General features: G+C 37.8%; 1 protein-coding gene across 3 annotated transcripts in view; it reads right to left on the minus strand.

The window, feature by feature from the left end:
* Positions 1 to 16632, minus strand: part of Frl (formin-like protein) — a 123599-nt gene that overhangs the window by 3803 nt on the left and 103164 nt on the right. The window contains exons 17-21 of one of the 3 annotated variants that reach the window (XM_045767086.2): positions 13351 to 13545; positions 11993 to 12156; positions 10993 to 11121; positions 10307 to 10450; positions 6304 to 6388 (exon numbers count right to left, since the gene is read on the minus strand). In XM_045767086.2, the coding sequence (XP_045623042.1) occupies positions 6320 to 6388; positions 10307 to 10450; positions 10993 to 11121; positions 11993 to 12156; positions 13351 to 13545 (701 nt within the window). In that variant the 3' untranslated portion in view covers positions 6304 to 6319. Of the gene's footprint in view, positions 1 to 6303; positions 6482 to 10306; positions 10451 to 10992; positions 11122 to 11992; positions 12157 to 13350; positions 13546 to 16632 lie in introns of those variants that run through there. The other 2 variants (XM_045767085.2, XM_045767082.2) reach the window with 2 other exon arrangements.

A 16632-nucleotide genomic window follows, 5' to 3' on the forward strand; every position in this document is an offset into this window, starting at 1 on the left:
AAATTGTATACAATTTACTAACTTTATCATGTTAGTACTTATCATTTGTTTTGAAGCAAGCTAACTGTGGTGGCTTAATAAATGTATCTCCAATCAAAAATAGTCATGTAATATTCACATACATTAAAAAAAAACCAGCGTTGAATGTAATGAAACGCCATTTTCTGGGCGAGACCCGGAGGCTCCCTGGAGCTATACCAGGTTGATATGCTGATGTCAGACTTTGGCATCAGTCATATGTATGGAGTTCTTAGGGCCAACCGGGGACCATGGCTAGAACCTGGTCCCCTCACAGAGGCAAGGGGAGCAATGGCCTATAGAAACCCCCGTGTGGTTGGAAGCATTCTATGTCTGCCATCAACCGGGTCAAGCATCCAGAAAGGTAAGCATCCCAAAACAAACCCCTATTCTGGTTAAAATTGCTACCAAAAGCCAAACTAGTGGATAGAACTCCCCCACAGAAAACAAGCAAAACAGTATGACATCACACGTCACCACGCTGCTGTCTGCGCAGCCTCCCCCCGATCAGTCAAAACATGCGAAAACCACTGACCGGAGGGAGGGAGGGTTGCCGTGGAGCCTCCGGGTCTCACCCAGAAAATGGCGTTTCATTATATTCAACGCTGGTTTTCTGGGGAGAGACCCGTCAGTTCCCCAGAGCTAACTACCCACAGAGGAAGGTCTAAGGAACATATATGGGAGGCAGCCACCACTCACACCTCAACACGAAGCGAGACAACCGGCTGCAACTGCCAACCCAAAGTGACACAGGCCCGACCACTCCTAAGGACGTGAACAAGGCAACGAACAGCCAGGACCCAGTTTGACTGCCAAAATCCCCACGCCCGAATGTCCGCCCAAGACACAGTCCCAAGGAACGGCAGCAAGAGCCGCGAACTTGCGAACGCCATGGGCACGGGGAGAGGCCGCAGGCCAGCCAGCCTCAATAATCCTGCAGACGATCTGGGAGACCCACACCTGCAAACAGGGAAGAAGGGAAACCGGATCAACCCTAAGCGCGTCCACAGACACAGAAGCCATGGCGCGTCAAAAACGGCGGAGAGCCGCAACTGGCCACAAAACCTGAAGCACCCCCGGCCAAATCAACAAGGCATCAACAACCCAGAGACCCCTCCGGAAAGCATTAATCACATTCAACGCCAGAAAAGAAGGAGAAGGCTGCAGAGGCACAAAACGATTGCCCCGACCAAAGGAGCAGAAACCCCAGCACCGGAGGAGAGCACGAAGCACACCAACCCGAACACCCCCCGAGGCCAACAGAAAAAATGAGCCCCCCCCCCCCCCCCCCCGAGACACCAACCGGAACCGAAGGGGCCACAAGAACCGAGGAGAAGAAAAAAAATAGAGCACCCAGTCTCACGACCAGTACGGCTCAGATGGCGCATGAGCAGGCCGGAGGCGAATCAACGCTCGAAGCAGCATGCGGAACGGCGCAGAAGTAACATCAACACTGAACGCAAGCGGAAGCAGCTCCGCCAGCGCCGAATGAAACGAGGCGATAGTATGTGGCAAAATGACGGCCCTGAACCCACATAAGAGAAAGACAAGACCACGCCAACAACACATCGCCACCGAGGAAGGGATAGAAGGAAAAAAGGAAGTACCACCAAAATACCCCACAATGCCGCCAAGAAGAAGCACGCAGGTGGGACACCAGCAACGAAGCCACCTGACCACCAACAGAAGGCAAGACTCGAGGCAGAGCCGGAAACTCGAGCCAGCAAAGGAGATGGAACCTCTACCGTACCGAAAAACGTCCCAATACCAGCGAGCCGCCAGGTGGGTGGAAACCAAGACCCCGACAGACTCCAGAGAAGGGACACCGCGAGACTCTGAAAATGCCAACAGGCCGGGAAAGCCAGTAACCAGAATCGAAACCCGGCAACAGGAGCCAATAAGGCACAAACAAAACACACAACGTGGAGGACAAAAGGAAGCTGAGGAACGAAGAAGGCAGGCAGCAAATGGAAACAAAGGGACAGGACCAACACCAAAAGCCACTGGACATGTCCCACATGCTCCCAGGAGACCGAAGATCCAGAGGGGGACACGACCACCACAAGCAAAACCTCGGAGGAATCGACAGGGGTAGAGAAATACAAGCCAAGGAACACATGGGGAACACGTAACGGGGGCAACAAGGCGAACTGAATGCCCAAATGTGCCGTATAAAAGATAGAAGAAGCATACCAGTGTCAGAGCAGGAGACAATAGGAATGCATGAGGAAGGGATGTGGCAGAGGCCAACCCCACACCCAGCGTCAAGTGCAGATAAGAGAACCCAGTAGGCTCCGGTACCTGTACAGAAATCGAATGAAGGGCGAGGCTTGAGACGAAGAGCCAAAGCTCATCCCCAGCAAGCACAACTAGGTGAGAACAATGAGGGTAGTACAGAGAATTCAATGAACATGGAAAAGCTAAGCCCAGTACAGCAAGACCAGCAAGGAATGAGGGATCCAGAAAAATCATGGGAACAAAGAACCCAAACAAGAAAGACCCCAGAAAGAAGCACGGAAGGGCCGAACAAAATGCCACGACCACACTCCAACACGCAGCCGCAGTATCAAAACCGCAGCAGAATGTCACCACATTCCCAGAGGAATTGACAGGTGAGAAGAGCACCCACCAACAGGACGGAATCAACGGGCTTAATGGACAAGGAACCAAGCCCGGGGTGGGGCCGACGCTCAACAACTCGTGCAGAGAGTGGGGAAGGAAAAAACCCACTCAGCGTAACCGCAAACCCTGCCCAGAGGGTAGAAACCCAGCGGGGTCCAACAGGGCCAGAGGCCTCCCCCATGTCAGTCCCATCCCAGCCCCGGGAACCCACACATCAGGCCCCGGGGCATAGCTGTCCCCACAAAGCCCCAGCCTCAAGAAAAAACAGGGGCAGTCATGAAAATCACCAAGGAAGGGAGCCCACTGGCAGACTCATACAACACGGCTAGAGGAACAGGCTCGAATGCCCCCGTTGCTACCCCAGAAGGGGAATTCCTCGAGACCAACCAAGTCTCAAAACCCCGCCCTGACCCCGAACCCACAGACGGCAAGGACCCGGATGCAGGGAGGGAGGAACGACAAGACCACCAACCAAAACAGGGCAGCCTCGGGGCTTCCGGGGGAGCGTGAAAGGTCTGGATCTCCCCCTTCCCCCTCTTGGGGAGAGGGGGGGGTGGCTGTGCAGATAGCGGCGAGGTGACGTGTGACGTCATACTCGTTTAGTTGTTTTCTGTAGGGGAATTTCTATCCACTAGTTCGGGTTTTGGTAGCAATTTTAACCAAAATAGGGGTTTGTTTTGGGACGCTAACCTTTCTGGATGCTTGACCCGGTCGATGGCAGACACAGAATGTTTCCAACCACACGGGGGTTTCTATAGGCCATTGCTCCCCTTGCCTCTCTGAGGGGGCCAGGGTCTGGCTGTGGTCCTCGATAGGCCCTAAGAACTCCATACACATGACTGATGCCAAAGTCTGACATTAGCATATCAGCCTGGTATAGCTTCGGGGAGCCGACGGGGCTCCTCCCAGAAAAATTGCAGAACACGGCCAATAGTGAGCATTTATAACAAAATCCATAAACATCTTATCAGGATTACCTCACCAAGTATCGGGATAATTTCATCCCAAGTGACAACTTAAGAACAAGCGACTCCTTATGAAGAATTGTATACTCAATATTAAAATGAGATAACATCAATAAATCATTATCTGTACAAGTTAGTTACTTTTAAAATGCATCTCTTTATTAACATTATTAATCAATCAATCATCAGATCTAGCATGACCACACTAGTGGGTTTCTCATATTAGGTAACTATTTACCAACTTCTTGAAGGATGACCGAGGGATTAAAATGACACAAAAGTTATTCAAACCTCCTCAATGAAACAATAACTAAGTATAAGTTATAAAACAAGTGTTATTTTTAACCCATGAAAATATCTATGGAAAAGAAATTGAAAGAATGAAGCAACTTTGCGACAAGAGGAGGAATACTGGAATGAAGAACTTGAGAGTAAGTCAGACAAAACAACCTTTAAGTCCATGCCATAACGCCCCTATATTCAGAGGAAGGAGTCACACACAACATTCATTATAGAGATGCAGCAACCTCCTAAGCAACTAACAATGTTGATAAAAAGATATATAAATATGATTCATAATTAGAAACTTCACAAAATGGCAGTTGTAGCTATTGTAGAATTTGTATTTGAGGGATCAGATATATATTACAGCTTGACCAAAAAATACTAAGGATGCCAAGGCCTACGAAAGCTGTCCAAACTTAACCAATATTCACTAAGAGTTTACTTAACAAATATGGGTACGATTGTTTTTTTTACCCAACAGGTTGATGCTATCTAAATGAAGGGTAAAATCAAGAATAAAATTTAACCATTAACTTAAATGAAGTGGATATATGTAAACTTCAAGCATTAATGTATTCAACTGTACTCTTTGCCCTCCCTTAAACTCCATCGGTGATATATATATACCTATTGCTTTTCTGGTACATTCATTATACTTTTCAGTTACTGTAAATGTTCTTGTATATCTGATATAATAAACTTTTTGCTTTTACTGTATTTGATATAATATTCTCTTGGATCCAGATCATCCCAGCCCACTTGCTCAGATCTTTTTGACCTAAACAGCCTTCTTTTCTTTGTCACACATGTCACTACACTATTTTCTGACTAAGACCTACAGTACGTTGTTATCCTTAATAAGTCATCATTAATGGTGCCACTTCTAGTGCCATTTTGATTTAAGCCTTTTTGTTATCTTTCCATTAAAAGAACTAGCAGTAGTGTTAGCAAAGAGTCAAGTTTCAGAAAGCAGGAATAAGAGTGAAGGTTAAGAATACTGATAGAATTAACTGAAAAGTTATATCTATTGGTTAATCATGCAGTTAAAAATATTGATTAATAGTGGTCACACAGATCATGGACAGTTATACAAGGCCCAATAGCTAAGTGTACCCTCTCAGAAGAAGTAAGGTCAGAAGACCAAGAGATTTTACACTCCTCTGTATGTTAGGAACCGTTTACAATACAGAGCTGCTAGTGTTCACAAGTACCACAAAATCCAAGTCATTTCTTGACATGCAACATTATTAAAAAGATATTTAATAGTATGTGGAAATGAGCTCAAGCGACATTGCTCTAGTAGTTTTTTTCAGTAAATGGGCTTATAGTTTTTATGGACAGTCTACTAGTCCTTAGGGCTTGATTGAGTATTCTTTGGTAACTCCCTAGCATCTTAATGACCCTACAAGGAGCATTCTCTATTATCAGTGACAATGTTGTTCTGCCTGAATGCATAATCAAGTCCTTTGAATGTAGCAAAAGTTGCCTTCAGAAGCAACTAATGGGATAGCTTTTCAACCATAGGAACTAGAGGTGCCCATTAAGAGCGATTATCAAAACATTATGCCGATTGTTTTTATTTAAAAATAAGTTAGAATTACAGCATATACTTTTGAGAGTAAACTGTTGTCCTGTTTGCTAGTGCTGCAATCTATGGGTACTTGTAATGCTATTCATAAACAGTGAATCACAGTAATGATGTTTAATGCACACACCTCTCCCCTACCACCACAAAGAAGAAATTACTTTGTCTATATGCAATAGGCTTTGCCTGTTAATGGATTAATAATTATTAAGTGTTGGCCAAATTTGCTCACTTTTAAATGCAGAAATGTTTGAAGAATGAAATGTTTGGAAATATTCAAGAGGATATGTCTTTATTTGGTCATTGAAAGGATTAAGCTTACTCTCGGAAATATTAGTGATGCAAAAAGCATACTGTTATTATTGTGTTTACAAATTAATAGAATTAGTCATATTGTTGAAAAATATTACAGCAATGGAAAACAATAATGGAAGAAAACTTGCACGACTTGTGTGCACTGAGGCTGCTGACAAATACTTTACTAGCAATTTGACCAAATGCTTTAGAAAAGGTACCTCTCCATTGCTCATGGTTAGAGATACTTTTTTTGAACTACTCATTTTTCCTAAATTAAATAATGTCAATTCAACAAATTTCCACACACACTATACAAACTTTTAAGATGAAAAAGGTACTTCTTTTGAATAACAAAAACATAGTTTAACTGACAAAAGAATGAATCAAGAAGCAATTGTCATCCCAAAAGAATAGATTCCTTTGTATGAAAAGTTTTCTCTTGAAAACTATCTTGTACAAGGCCTAACCTTTCCATCAATAATCCAATATATCAATGTAGAGAACAAATAATGTGAGATGCATTTTAAGTACCTGGGGAAGAAGCACATCAGCAAAGATGGGAGAGTGCAAGCCGAGGCGGGTGAAAGGGTGATAACAGGAAGATATTGCCAGCACACTGGGGAGAATACTATGGGTAAGAAGAGCCACACATGCAATAACAATGCTCCAGGTAACCAGCAATTACACTACTCTTGTGTAATAATGCACGCTGCAACAAGCGGGGAAGGAAGATATATACCATAAGTTGCAAGATAATCACAAAGTATGTATATGGATAACTTGGAATACAGGATGACATGAGGCCTGAAAAAATTATCTACTGTATTTAATATGACATCATTTACAGTTAAAGTATTCTGTAAGGAAAACAAGAGATGATTCTTTGTTGATTAAAAAGAGATGCTTTGATTTCTCTAGTCAAATAGAATTTTATGAGGTTTGGCAACAGGATTGAATTTCATACCTCTTTGGTGTCCTTTTTAAGAATATGACATCTCTAGATTCCATGCTAAGAAGGCATCATACAGTGAAGAATGATAATCTTGAGCTTGCTCTGGCTAATTCTATTAAAATGGCATCTAAAGTTATCTACTGGTTTAAGTGCATTATACACACATGTTTGACTATGTTACTGCAAATGCTTTACATACACTTGCATAGTATGTGGCAGTCAACCTTAATATTCTAATGGTTCAGTACCTGCTCTTTGGAAGTTATCCTGTATGTTCTATATGATTCATCATGATTACTCAATAACATTCTAAATATACAACAAAGCTAAGTTTCCTTTAAAATATAATCATAATTCTGTGTCAGGCAATTGCAAACTTGTCATAATGAACTTGTGTGTTAAAGATACACACCTGAGAGAGACACTGAAAAGTAGCACATTTCACCAGTCATACCTAACAATTATGACTTGTGTGTATCCACTGTGTGTATGTGTGACTTGTGTGTATGAATTATGTGTATCCATATACTGTATACAAATTCACATATTTCAAGTACAAGAATAGAACAAGTTAACAGATACCCTTATCACATGTGAGATAATCAGGAAGAACATTGACAAATTAAAGGACTAATGATTCAGGTGTGGATGGAATTTAGTTCAAAATGGTAATGGAGCTAGCTGATGAACTGTGTTTACCAGTGAAACTTATTATTAAAAGAAAGTCATAGACCAAGAATAAGTCCTTCAAGATTGTAAACAGAATTATTTTTACCTCTTAACTTTACAAAAAAGCAATAGTGAAAAATAAAACTCCAGACAAATCAGTTTAACCTCTCAACACATGCAAGCTTATGGTAAAAGTTCTAATGGAATAAAATGGTCTCCATCTCATAGTGCACATTCTTGTAAACCACAACAACATGGTTTTGTCATTTAAGAAAGAATCAATTTCACACAAAGATAAGCAAAAACAGAGCCTCTCCACATCCAGGTAACAAACACTGCATCAAAGACCATTAAATACTGTCTACTGTACAGTGATTTTGTCATGTTTTAATGATAAATATACAGTAAATAGTACAGTACTAAAATATCTGGGAAATACCGAAACCAAACTTAACATAAAACTTATATAGAACTTAATATTTTGAAAATATTAAACAGTTTAAGATATATTAATGTAGAATTACTATAACAATCTCTTGTTATATACAGAAGCCAAAGTCATGCAAGCTAATAATTAGAGGGTAAATACTGTATATATCTTAAGACTTACAAAAATTTTAGTTTACTTAAAAAAATTCTAACAAGATGTTCAAGTTTTTTAGTTTTCTGTGTATTTCAACAAGAATATTAGTTAATGAATTACTGTATTATTATTAGAATTGGAAGCAATTTCAGCATACATGTACAGTACTGTAAAAGTATGTATAAGTTGTTTAAAAAGAGTCCTGTTTAGCAAAACTAATACTGGATGCATGTATCTTAAATATCCATTCACAATGGATTATTTCATTTTACTGTGTAAGTAAAGTAATGAATACTGTACTAAAAAAAAGAAAAAAAAAAGGAAAAAGTGGATCATTAGAAGAAAAATCTATTTCTTTTTTTTTTTTTGCAAAGTACCATGTCCACAACTTCATAATATCTTTCACCAAGAAGCAACCTAATGCACGTTCCAAAAGGGTACAAAACTAAGATCAGTATTAAATTACTGTAACTACAATACATAGGAACCAAATTTAAATTTGAAGATAATGTCTTCCGATACGCATCTTTTTTTTAATATCAACACTTTCTACCCTTTGTGAACTTTGCTAAATACAGCATTGTCAGTATCAAACACAAATTGTGTGCGTGAATGTGATATAATCAGTAAACTCCTATACATTTTGAATTCCATTAATACAGCCTTATCACGTAGCTCATTTTTTAATAGTAACATATGAACTATACAGCCAATTCAACTGATAAAATCTTCAATATAATTTTTGAGTTCAATTACAGCAAATCCCAACCTTCAGAAATTCGATCAACCACATTTACATTTATAATATATTATATATACACACATACAGTATACACAGAACATATATTATATACAAGGCATTGATATCTGGCTTTCCTAAATGTTTTAGTTTCTGATCATATCACATTAAAGCACATAGAAATATTACTAATACACACAACATAATCAGTGTTAGTTATATTAAAACAAACATATACTATGAATTATAACAATTACCTCGCCTCCATATCCCTGATGATGGAAGAGCAAAAATGAGAAAATCAGGTTATTAACATACATATACACTAAAGAAAGTTATATCTAATGATAAAACTGCTATAAAATTGCAATTATTATGAATTCCAAACATTATATACATTAAAAGGCACAGGGGAAAAAACATAATTGCAACCTGTTAGCCCATATATATTCAAACAAAATTATTCTACTAAATACATTTTTACTATATACTGTACATATAGAACACAAATTACAAGTTTATATTACACAATTTAGCCCTCTCATTAACTGTTAAGATTTTAATTTAGTTCTCAACAACTGCTCTGGATATTGCTAAGTTTGCTAATAAGTAGAATCACATTTTTTACACTGCAATACTGTATGTTTAATAAAGCATTATAACATTATATTACGTTAACCCCTGCACTGCTCACCATTTAATTATGACAAACCTGTGGTGCTCCTCCCAAAAAAAATTTGTCCTGATAAAATTATTTTTTCTTCTGATACTGTTAATTAGTTAGCATCCAGGATGTATGAAAGCCAAAGTAAAATGTGTCTACCTCTTGTAGTTTAGCTGTAGTGGCCCGGTGAAGTTGCAAGTTTTTGCCAGAAATCAGGGGAGTTGCCATATGGGAATAACTATCAAATTATTTTCATTGTTTCTCACTTTATTTAGTTTTTCATTCTAAGAAGTTGTATTGAAGTATCAAATTATTTAAAATGCCCTGGAAGAGGTGTTTTATTGAAAAGAGTAGATCAAATATATAAAATCTATGTTTCCAGAACTGAATCCATTTTTCTGATATAAAGTCAAGTTTGCTCTGCACTTAGATTTACAGAATCATAGCACTCACACAGACTGAGGTTTGATGGTGCACTAATACACAGTAGGTGGAACTACAAGAATGAATAGTGAAATGGCAGATAAATTATTGCAATTATCACCCAGCTTGAATGCACACCCTGTGTCCAAAGACAAAGTGGGATCTTACTTGAGAGAACAGACAAATGAAAAAGCTCTGAAATGCTGTAAATATCTGAAATAGCCTTCAGATATTTGGAACAAGAATATTGTCCAGATAATTTTTTTTCCAATAAGTCCTTACTCTCAGAAAATCCATTCCCAGATAACAAGGGCTCCATTATACTTAATATTCATATGTATCAACACTGTTGGATACAGTTTACTCAAATTCTGCATCTATACTTTGCTTTCCCTATTTTACTTCACACGTTGCAATACTCTTTAACCAAGAAACAAAGTATATTTTTAATATTTAAGCTGAACACCTGAGAACACTGGACAAACAATAAAAATACTGACTAACCTGTTGCTTACGAACATTTATTTTATTGTTACGTGCCACCTGCTGGCGTTCTTCCTGTTGCTGCTGTTGCTTCTGTTGGTTGAGAGCTGCTGCTCTGCTGGCAGCCTCCAATCTTCTTCTTTGTTCATTTTCTTGCTCAACAACCTGTTTGTGAAATAAATTACATATACAGTATATAATATACACATGGATATCAATGGACAAAACTGATTGCAAACACTAACAAATAAAGTATTAACTGATCAAGAAAATAGGAACAGAAACAGCAAACACTGAGGTGGAAATGATAAGCTGCCAAATTCTGACAAATTTGTTTAATCAAAGTTGGAAACTATGACAAAATTGATTATAAAATAAAATGGGAAGAAAGAGAAAAATTATGGATAGCAACACACTGGTGAGGCTAGTTTCTAAGGAACATGGTAATTTTTTCATGAGATTAAGAAATTGAGGGAAGGGCACTTGCATGTAGTACATTCAAGAGATCAAGGAGGGACCAAGAGACAAGACAGCTGCATGAACTTTAGGTAAATAAAAGCATTATACTAATATAAACAGACATAACAGAAGTACTATACAAGTACAAGAATGACGATGACTCATTCTCATTTACCATAAATTTATTTAAATCGAGAGATAAATTACATAAGTAACTCAAAAGTACTATTTTGACTGTCATACAATACCTTGTAAGCTTTAGAGAACCGCACAAAGATGGCAAAAAATGTGTTAGGTGCCATACTTCTGGAGCTCTCGCCATAATATTCTAACACCTCGGCAAATGAGGTCTGGGCTGTCTTGGCTTCTGCTCTTAGCTGTAAGAAAAACAATTATCTTCAATTAAGAAAGCTCACTCACCAAATGTATAAATGCAAATTTAAGAAACTGATTAATTAAACAAAAAATACAGCATTTGTAATGGAAGGCTTGTGATGCAATAGGGAAGGAGGGAACTCTGTTCTTGGGAGGCATGCCTTGTGGTTATCCAGTTTCTCTAGTGACACTGACTTGAGTAGTTGACCTGACAGTTAAGTTTCAGATAGATCATTTTTTACCAGCTACATGTGCATCACTGAAATAAATTATGGATTATGGATAGCCCTATGGTCCTAGGACCATACACCTATGGTCGTAGGAACTCCTCATTTCAACAACCCCCAACTCCATTTCCAGTTTCTTTCTATTCCCTGCACTTTTCCCTCTGTTTCTCTTAGCATCCTTCCTCTTCCATAAGGAAGAGTGTGTTCATGTGTGCTGGTCAATGAACACCCAGCTGTATCTTCCCCTTCCAACAATCTTCTCTGCCAATATATATTTCACTGTTATACTTGGCACCTCTTTTTTGTTTTTAATCAAACATACAATAATACATGTTTTGGGAACACTTTGTGCTGGATTTTTAATGTTACTGTACATATGGACAAATTTTTGTATTAGAAATTCATTAAAGAAAAATGTTAATAACCCTAAAACAACAAAGGGATAAACAGAGCACACTGAGAAGACATGGCACCACAAGCATAACTTTCATCCTGTAACTATCCTTAGGTAATTATTAACCAATACAACACATTGCAAAACTAATGATACTATTTAAAATGTGAAACACACACATTTAATAAGAACTACATAGTACTTAATTATGTGTAATTTATTATAAAAAAAGTTTAATCTTCATATGCATACCTTTCTGAGTTTATCCTCCGAGTTACACAAGAATTCTTTCAACACGGCTACTGCAGCATGCCCTTCAGCACTCCGCATGTCCCGATAACGATCATGTTCTTTCTTAGCTTGTTCCATTCCCTTTTCCAATTCATTCACGTCGGTAATAATATTTTCCAAGGATACTGAAATAATGTTATCAATTTTTGTCAATATTCTGCATATTCAATATTTACTACAAATTCTCAGAAGAATATAGTACAATTGAACAAATCCACAACGGCCGTGATGAGGATTCGAACCCTCATCATGGCCCTCATGGACTTGTTCGTTTGATATATCACACTATTGTGATTTCTGTGTGTAATTTAATTCAACTATATTTAACTCTTAATTCTATATATTAGTTTAAACATATGCATATGAACACCAGAATTTGTATGGCACAACAGCATCTTGTCTTTAATGGCATAATGGCATAGCTAGCTGTGTATTTGACCTGTGCAGCCAGATCCCTCAAGAGTAACCCACAGACCAGCTATGAGGTAACCCAGTCGCCACACAAATCTTGATATATTTAAATAATTTTCCTTCCAACATAAAATGTATTACAGGCATTTCTGCACATTTCTGCAGTTTGAAAGTAATCCCCTAATGCTACCAAGATTAATAAGAATGAGTACAGCATAACTAGTGCAAATACAAAACCCCAACAAATCAATGAAAGTATTTACCTCCTAACTACATGCTGCTGATACTATTCATGGATAAAGTGGCTCGTAAGTAGGAGTTACCCCTTTTCAATCTCTACAAAAGTTCTCACCGAGTGTTACCAGTATATAATATGAAAAATAATCACTTAATCTTGCATCTTTTTTTTCTTTTTAAATAATCACACTCAATTTCAATTACATAAAATTTTATAAGTTCCCTTTTGCCTCCATGATGCTAGGTGCTAGTTTAGGACATCAGTTTGAGGATTCTGTCCATCAAATTTCTGAACAAGGACCCCTCAATGGCTTACCTGAGCCAGAGCTCTGATTCCATCAAGACGACCACTAGTACTCCAAATTGAACAAGTTCGAGCCCCACAGAAATACGTAACCTTGCAGGTTGTCTTGTGCTGAAGTTCAGCCCCAAGGAGTACAGTGGAGAGCATATCCGAGTTCTCCAAATAAAATAAACTACTTACTATGACACCAAAGAACATAAATAATTAGACAATCTCTCTAAATGATCCTTAAGATCTCTAATATAGCCTAAATTGTTTATAAGCTATATGACATGCAAATCAAAAAATATTGATTTGCATGTTTTGAATTTAGGTCTTTTAAATTTAAGTTTTATACTGTGAACATGCAAATCAAAATTTGACTCACCCTGTGCAGCCTTTTCAATAAATCTTAGATCAGATTCAAAATTATTGAGCTCAGGAAACTTAAGACGTATAGTGTCTTGGATGTAATGCAGCAAGCTCATCTTCTTGTCTGCCGATTTGGTATCACATAAAGTGTCCAGACTTGACAGTTTAAATCCATACGCTGGTCCGCGTTTACTGCTGTTCATGTAGTTACCTGGTGATAAGTAATGAAGTACTGTAATTCTGTTTAATCAAATGCATTGATTAATTTTGATAAACTTAGACAATGTGGAACTTAAACAATTGTATTGTTACTAGTCATTTTACACTATCCTATAAAAAGCAGAAATTTCAATTCTGCCAATGATAATTATATAATTCAACTAACAACTACATAGGACAGATAGTGCAAATTATGTACAGGATACAATTCAAAACATGGCTGAGTAAATTCTTGTAATAATATTCTGAAGGCCATCCAACAACTAGGATTGAATGTGAGAGAGCAACCCATCCTCCACTCAAGTCCATTACATCCAGTGGAAGACCCAACAGATGCATTTATAAATTTTTGCATGCTGTTCATTCAAAACGGGAATTTTCTCATATATAAATTAATATTATATTAGCATATTGTGCATATATAGGCATAGGTTAGGTTAGGTGTTTAGGGTTTGTTGGCAATTATTTGTACAGTATTTGTAGTACGTGGGTGAAGTCTTTACAGCGTTGTAGTTCGAACAAAATTTGTCAGTGAAGCACTTGTTCTGGACGTGTTCGAACGAAATCAGTTGCAAGTCGTGTGTAAACCGTTTTTCATTCATAAATAGGGGGTTGTTTGGCGGGTGCATGGAATCGCTTTTGGGTCTTTGTTTGGAGGACGGGCTGGAGAGAGTTATGAATCAAGATGTAAACTATAATACAAATAAATAAGCAAAGTATAATTTTGCCTCTGTACACACAATAACTGAAAAATCACAAATTGATGTTTTGTTGATACTGACTAATGATGATACATATATTTTGCCCAGGCAATATTCCCACAGTAAAGGCAGAATGGCAGTTTCCATCTATGGTGGAAGTAAATGGAAAGGTAGTACTGTATCTTAATAGGTCAAGGTATTTTTTGGTTTTAGTTTTGTCCAAATTCGAATTTCTAATTGTGCTTTCTTTAAATTTATATATATATTAATTTGTTATATCCTTGATATCCTTAAAAAAGCAAGAGTAACGCCAGTCCATAAAGAAGGCAATCCGGCGGACATAAACAATTATAGACCCATATCAAATCTACCCATTCTATCAAAAATATTTGAAAAAATTATCTACAAACAGCTCTAATACTACCTCATAAAATTCGACATATTCAGCACCCTGCCAGTTTGGCTTCCGGTCCCAAAAGAGCACCAATGATGCAATCATTAGTCTCCTTGACGTAATCTACTCAGCCCTTGACAAAAATGAGTTTCCGATTGGACTCTTCATTTACCTAAGAAAAGCCTTTGATACTGTTAATCACAACTACCTCTTACTTAAACTCCAGCATTATGGAATCCGAGGCCTTGCCCTGGACTATATACACACCAATGTGTAACCATCAGTGATATAACCTCTTCCACTCTACCAATCACCGTTTGAGTGCCACAGGGCAGCATCTTAGGACCTCTTCTATTTCTTATATATATCAATGATCTGCCTAATGTCTCTAATATTCTTAAACCTATATTGTTTGCTGATGATACTACCCTCATCTATTCAGACCCCAACCCACATACACTAAATAATATTGTGAATAATGAATTAAAAAAAGTCCACTTATGGATGTCAACTAACAAACTAACACTAAACATAGAAAAGACCTACTACATCTTAATTGGAAGCAAATCATCAAATGCAATTCAGCTACAGATAGACAACATTAACATCAGTAATAAAAATGATGGAAAGTTTCTTGGCCTATTCCTAGACAAGAGACTCAACTTCAATACCCACATTCAACACATAACTAAGAAAGTCTCTAAAACAGTTGGTATACTCTCCAAAATAAGATATTATGTTCCTAACTCTGCTCTCCTCTCACTATATTATGCACTAATCTATCCCTATCTTAATTATGGTATCTGTGCATGGGGGTCTACAACTGCAAACCACCTTAAGCCCATCATCACCCAGCAAAAATCTGCTATCAGAATAATAACAAACTCTGCTTTCAGACAACACTCAGCTCCCTTGTTTAAATCCCTTAACTTGCTAAATATTAACTCCCTCCACACATTCTCTTGTGTCAACTACATTTACAAAACCCTGTTCTTAAATGCAAACCATGCTCTGAAACTCTCCCTGGACAAATGTAATAGGACCCATTATCACCACACCAGAAATAAATATCTCTCTGATATCCCCAGGGTCAAACTTAATCTGTGTAAACACTATGCAAATTAAGGGACCTAGTCTATGGAACTCGCTCCCTAGTGAATTGAAAAGCTGTCAAACTTTAGCCTCATTTAAAAACAAAAACAAAAAGTACCTAATTTCATCTTCGTACTTTCCTACACTGAGCTTTAAATTTGCTCTGTATCTAGTGTTACCCAATCTCCCAATCTTTATGTACTTAATCCAAACAACTTTATTGTTGTGTTCATTGCTGTCTTCTTTTATGTGCTAGCCATATGCTGTATTGTGCCTATTAATTTTTGTTAAACTACCATTCAAGCTGTCATTGCAATCAATCTGAGCTACCTATGTGCTTTAATATACCTACAATTTTCTCTTTTTTTCTTGCTATGTAACTTTTATCATTTTTATAATTTTTGCAAGTATTTACCTACTTAAAATTTTCTTAGATTAAGGACCTGCTCGAAACGCTGCGCTTACAAGAATGTAATTAGTATGCTATCCTCACAATCCCAATGTACCTTCTTGTATATATATAAATAAAATAAATAAATATATTTAACTTGGACAAAGCCTCATTTTGCATGTTTACAATCAAATTCTCTGAATTCCAGAGAATTGAGTGGTTGTGCCAGGCAGGAGGTACTTGGCTTGCTACCAGCCAGCACCATAGTTTGGTATGGAGAATAACAGGCAAAAGAGCAATGGAAGTGACTAAGAAGGAGTGGATAAGGAATCAAGAGTGTATATTTATTGTAAATAACATAAATGAAGAGGGAAAGTGAAGAACTGAGAGTAAATTTAAGAACTCTAAATACCGTACAGTATAGATGTATTAAATGTGAGTGAGACATGTTAATTAAAAGAGTAAATGATGAAAAACCAAAGTGGCGGGAGGATTTGAGAG

The sequence above is a fragment of the Procambarus clarkii genome, chromosome 89 (assembly GCF_040958095.1).
Source record: "Procambarus clarkii isolate CNS0578487 chromosome 89, FALCON_Pclarkii_2.0, whole genome shotgun sequence".
In the NCBI taxonomy this organism is placed as follows: domain Eukaryota; kingdom Metazoa; phylum Arthropoda; class Malacostraca; order Decapoda; family Cambaridae; genus Procambarus; species Procambarus clarkii.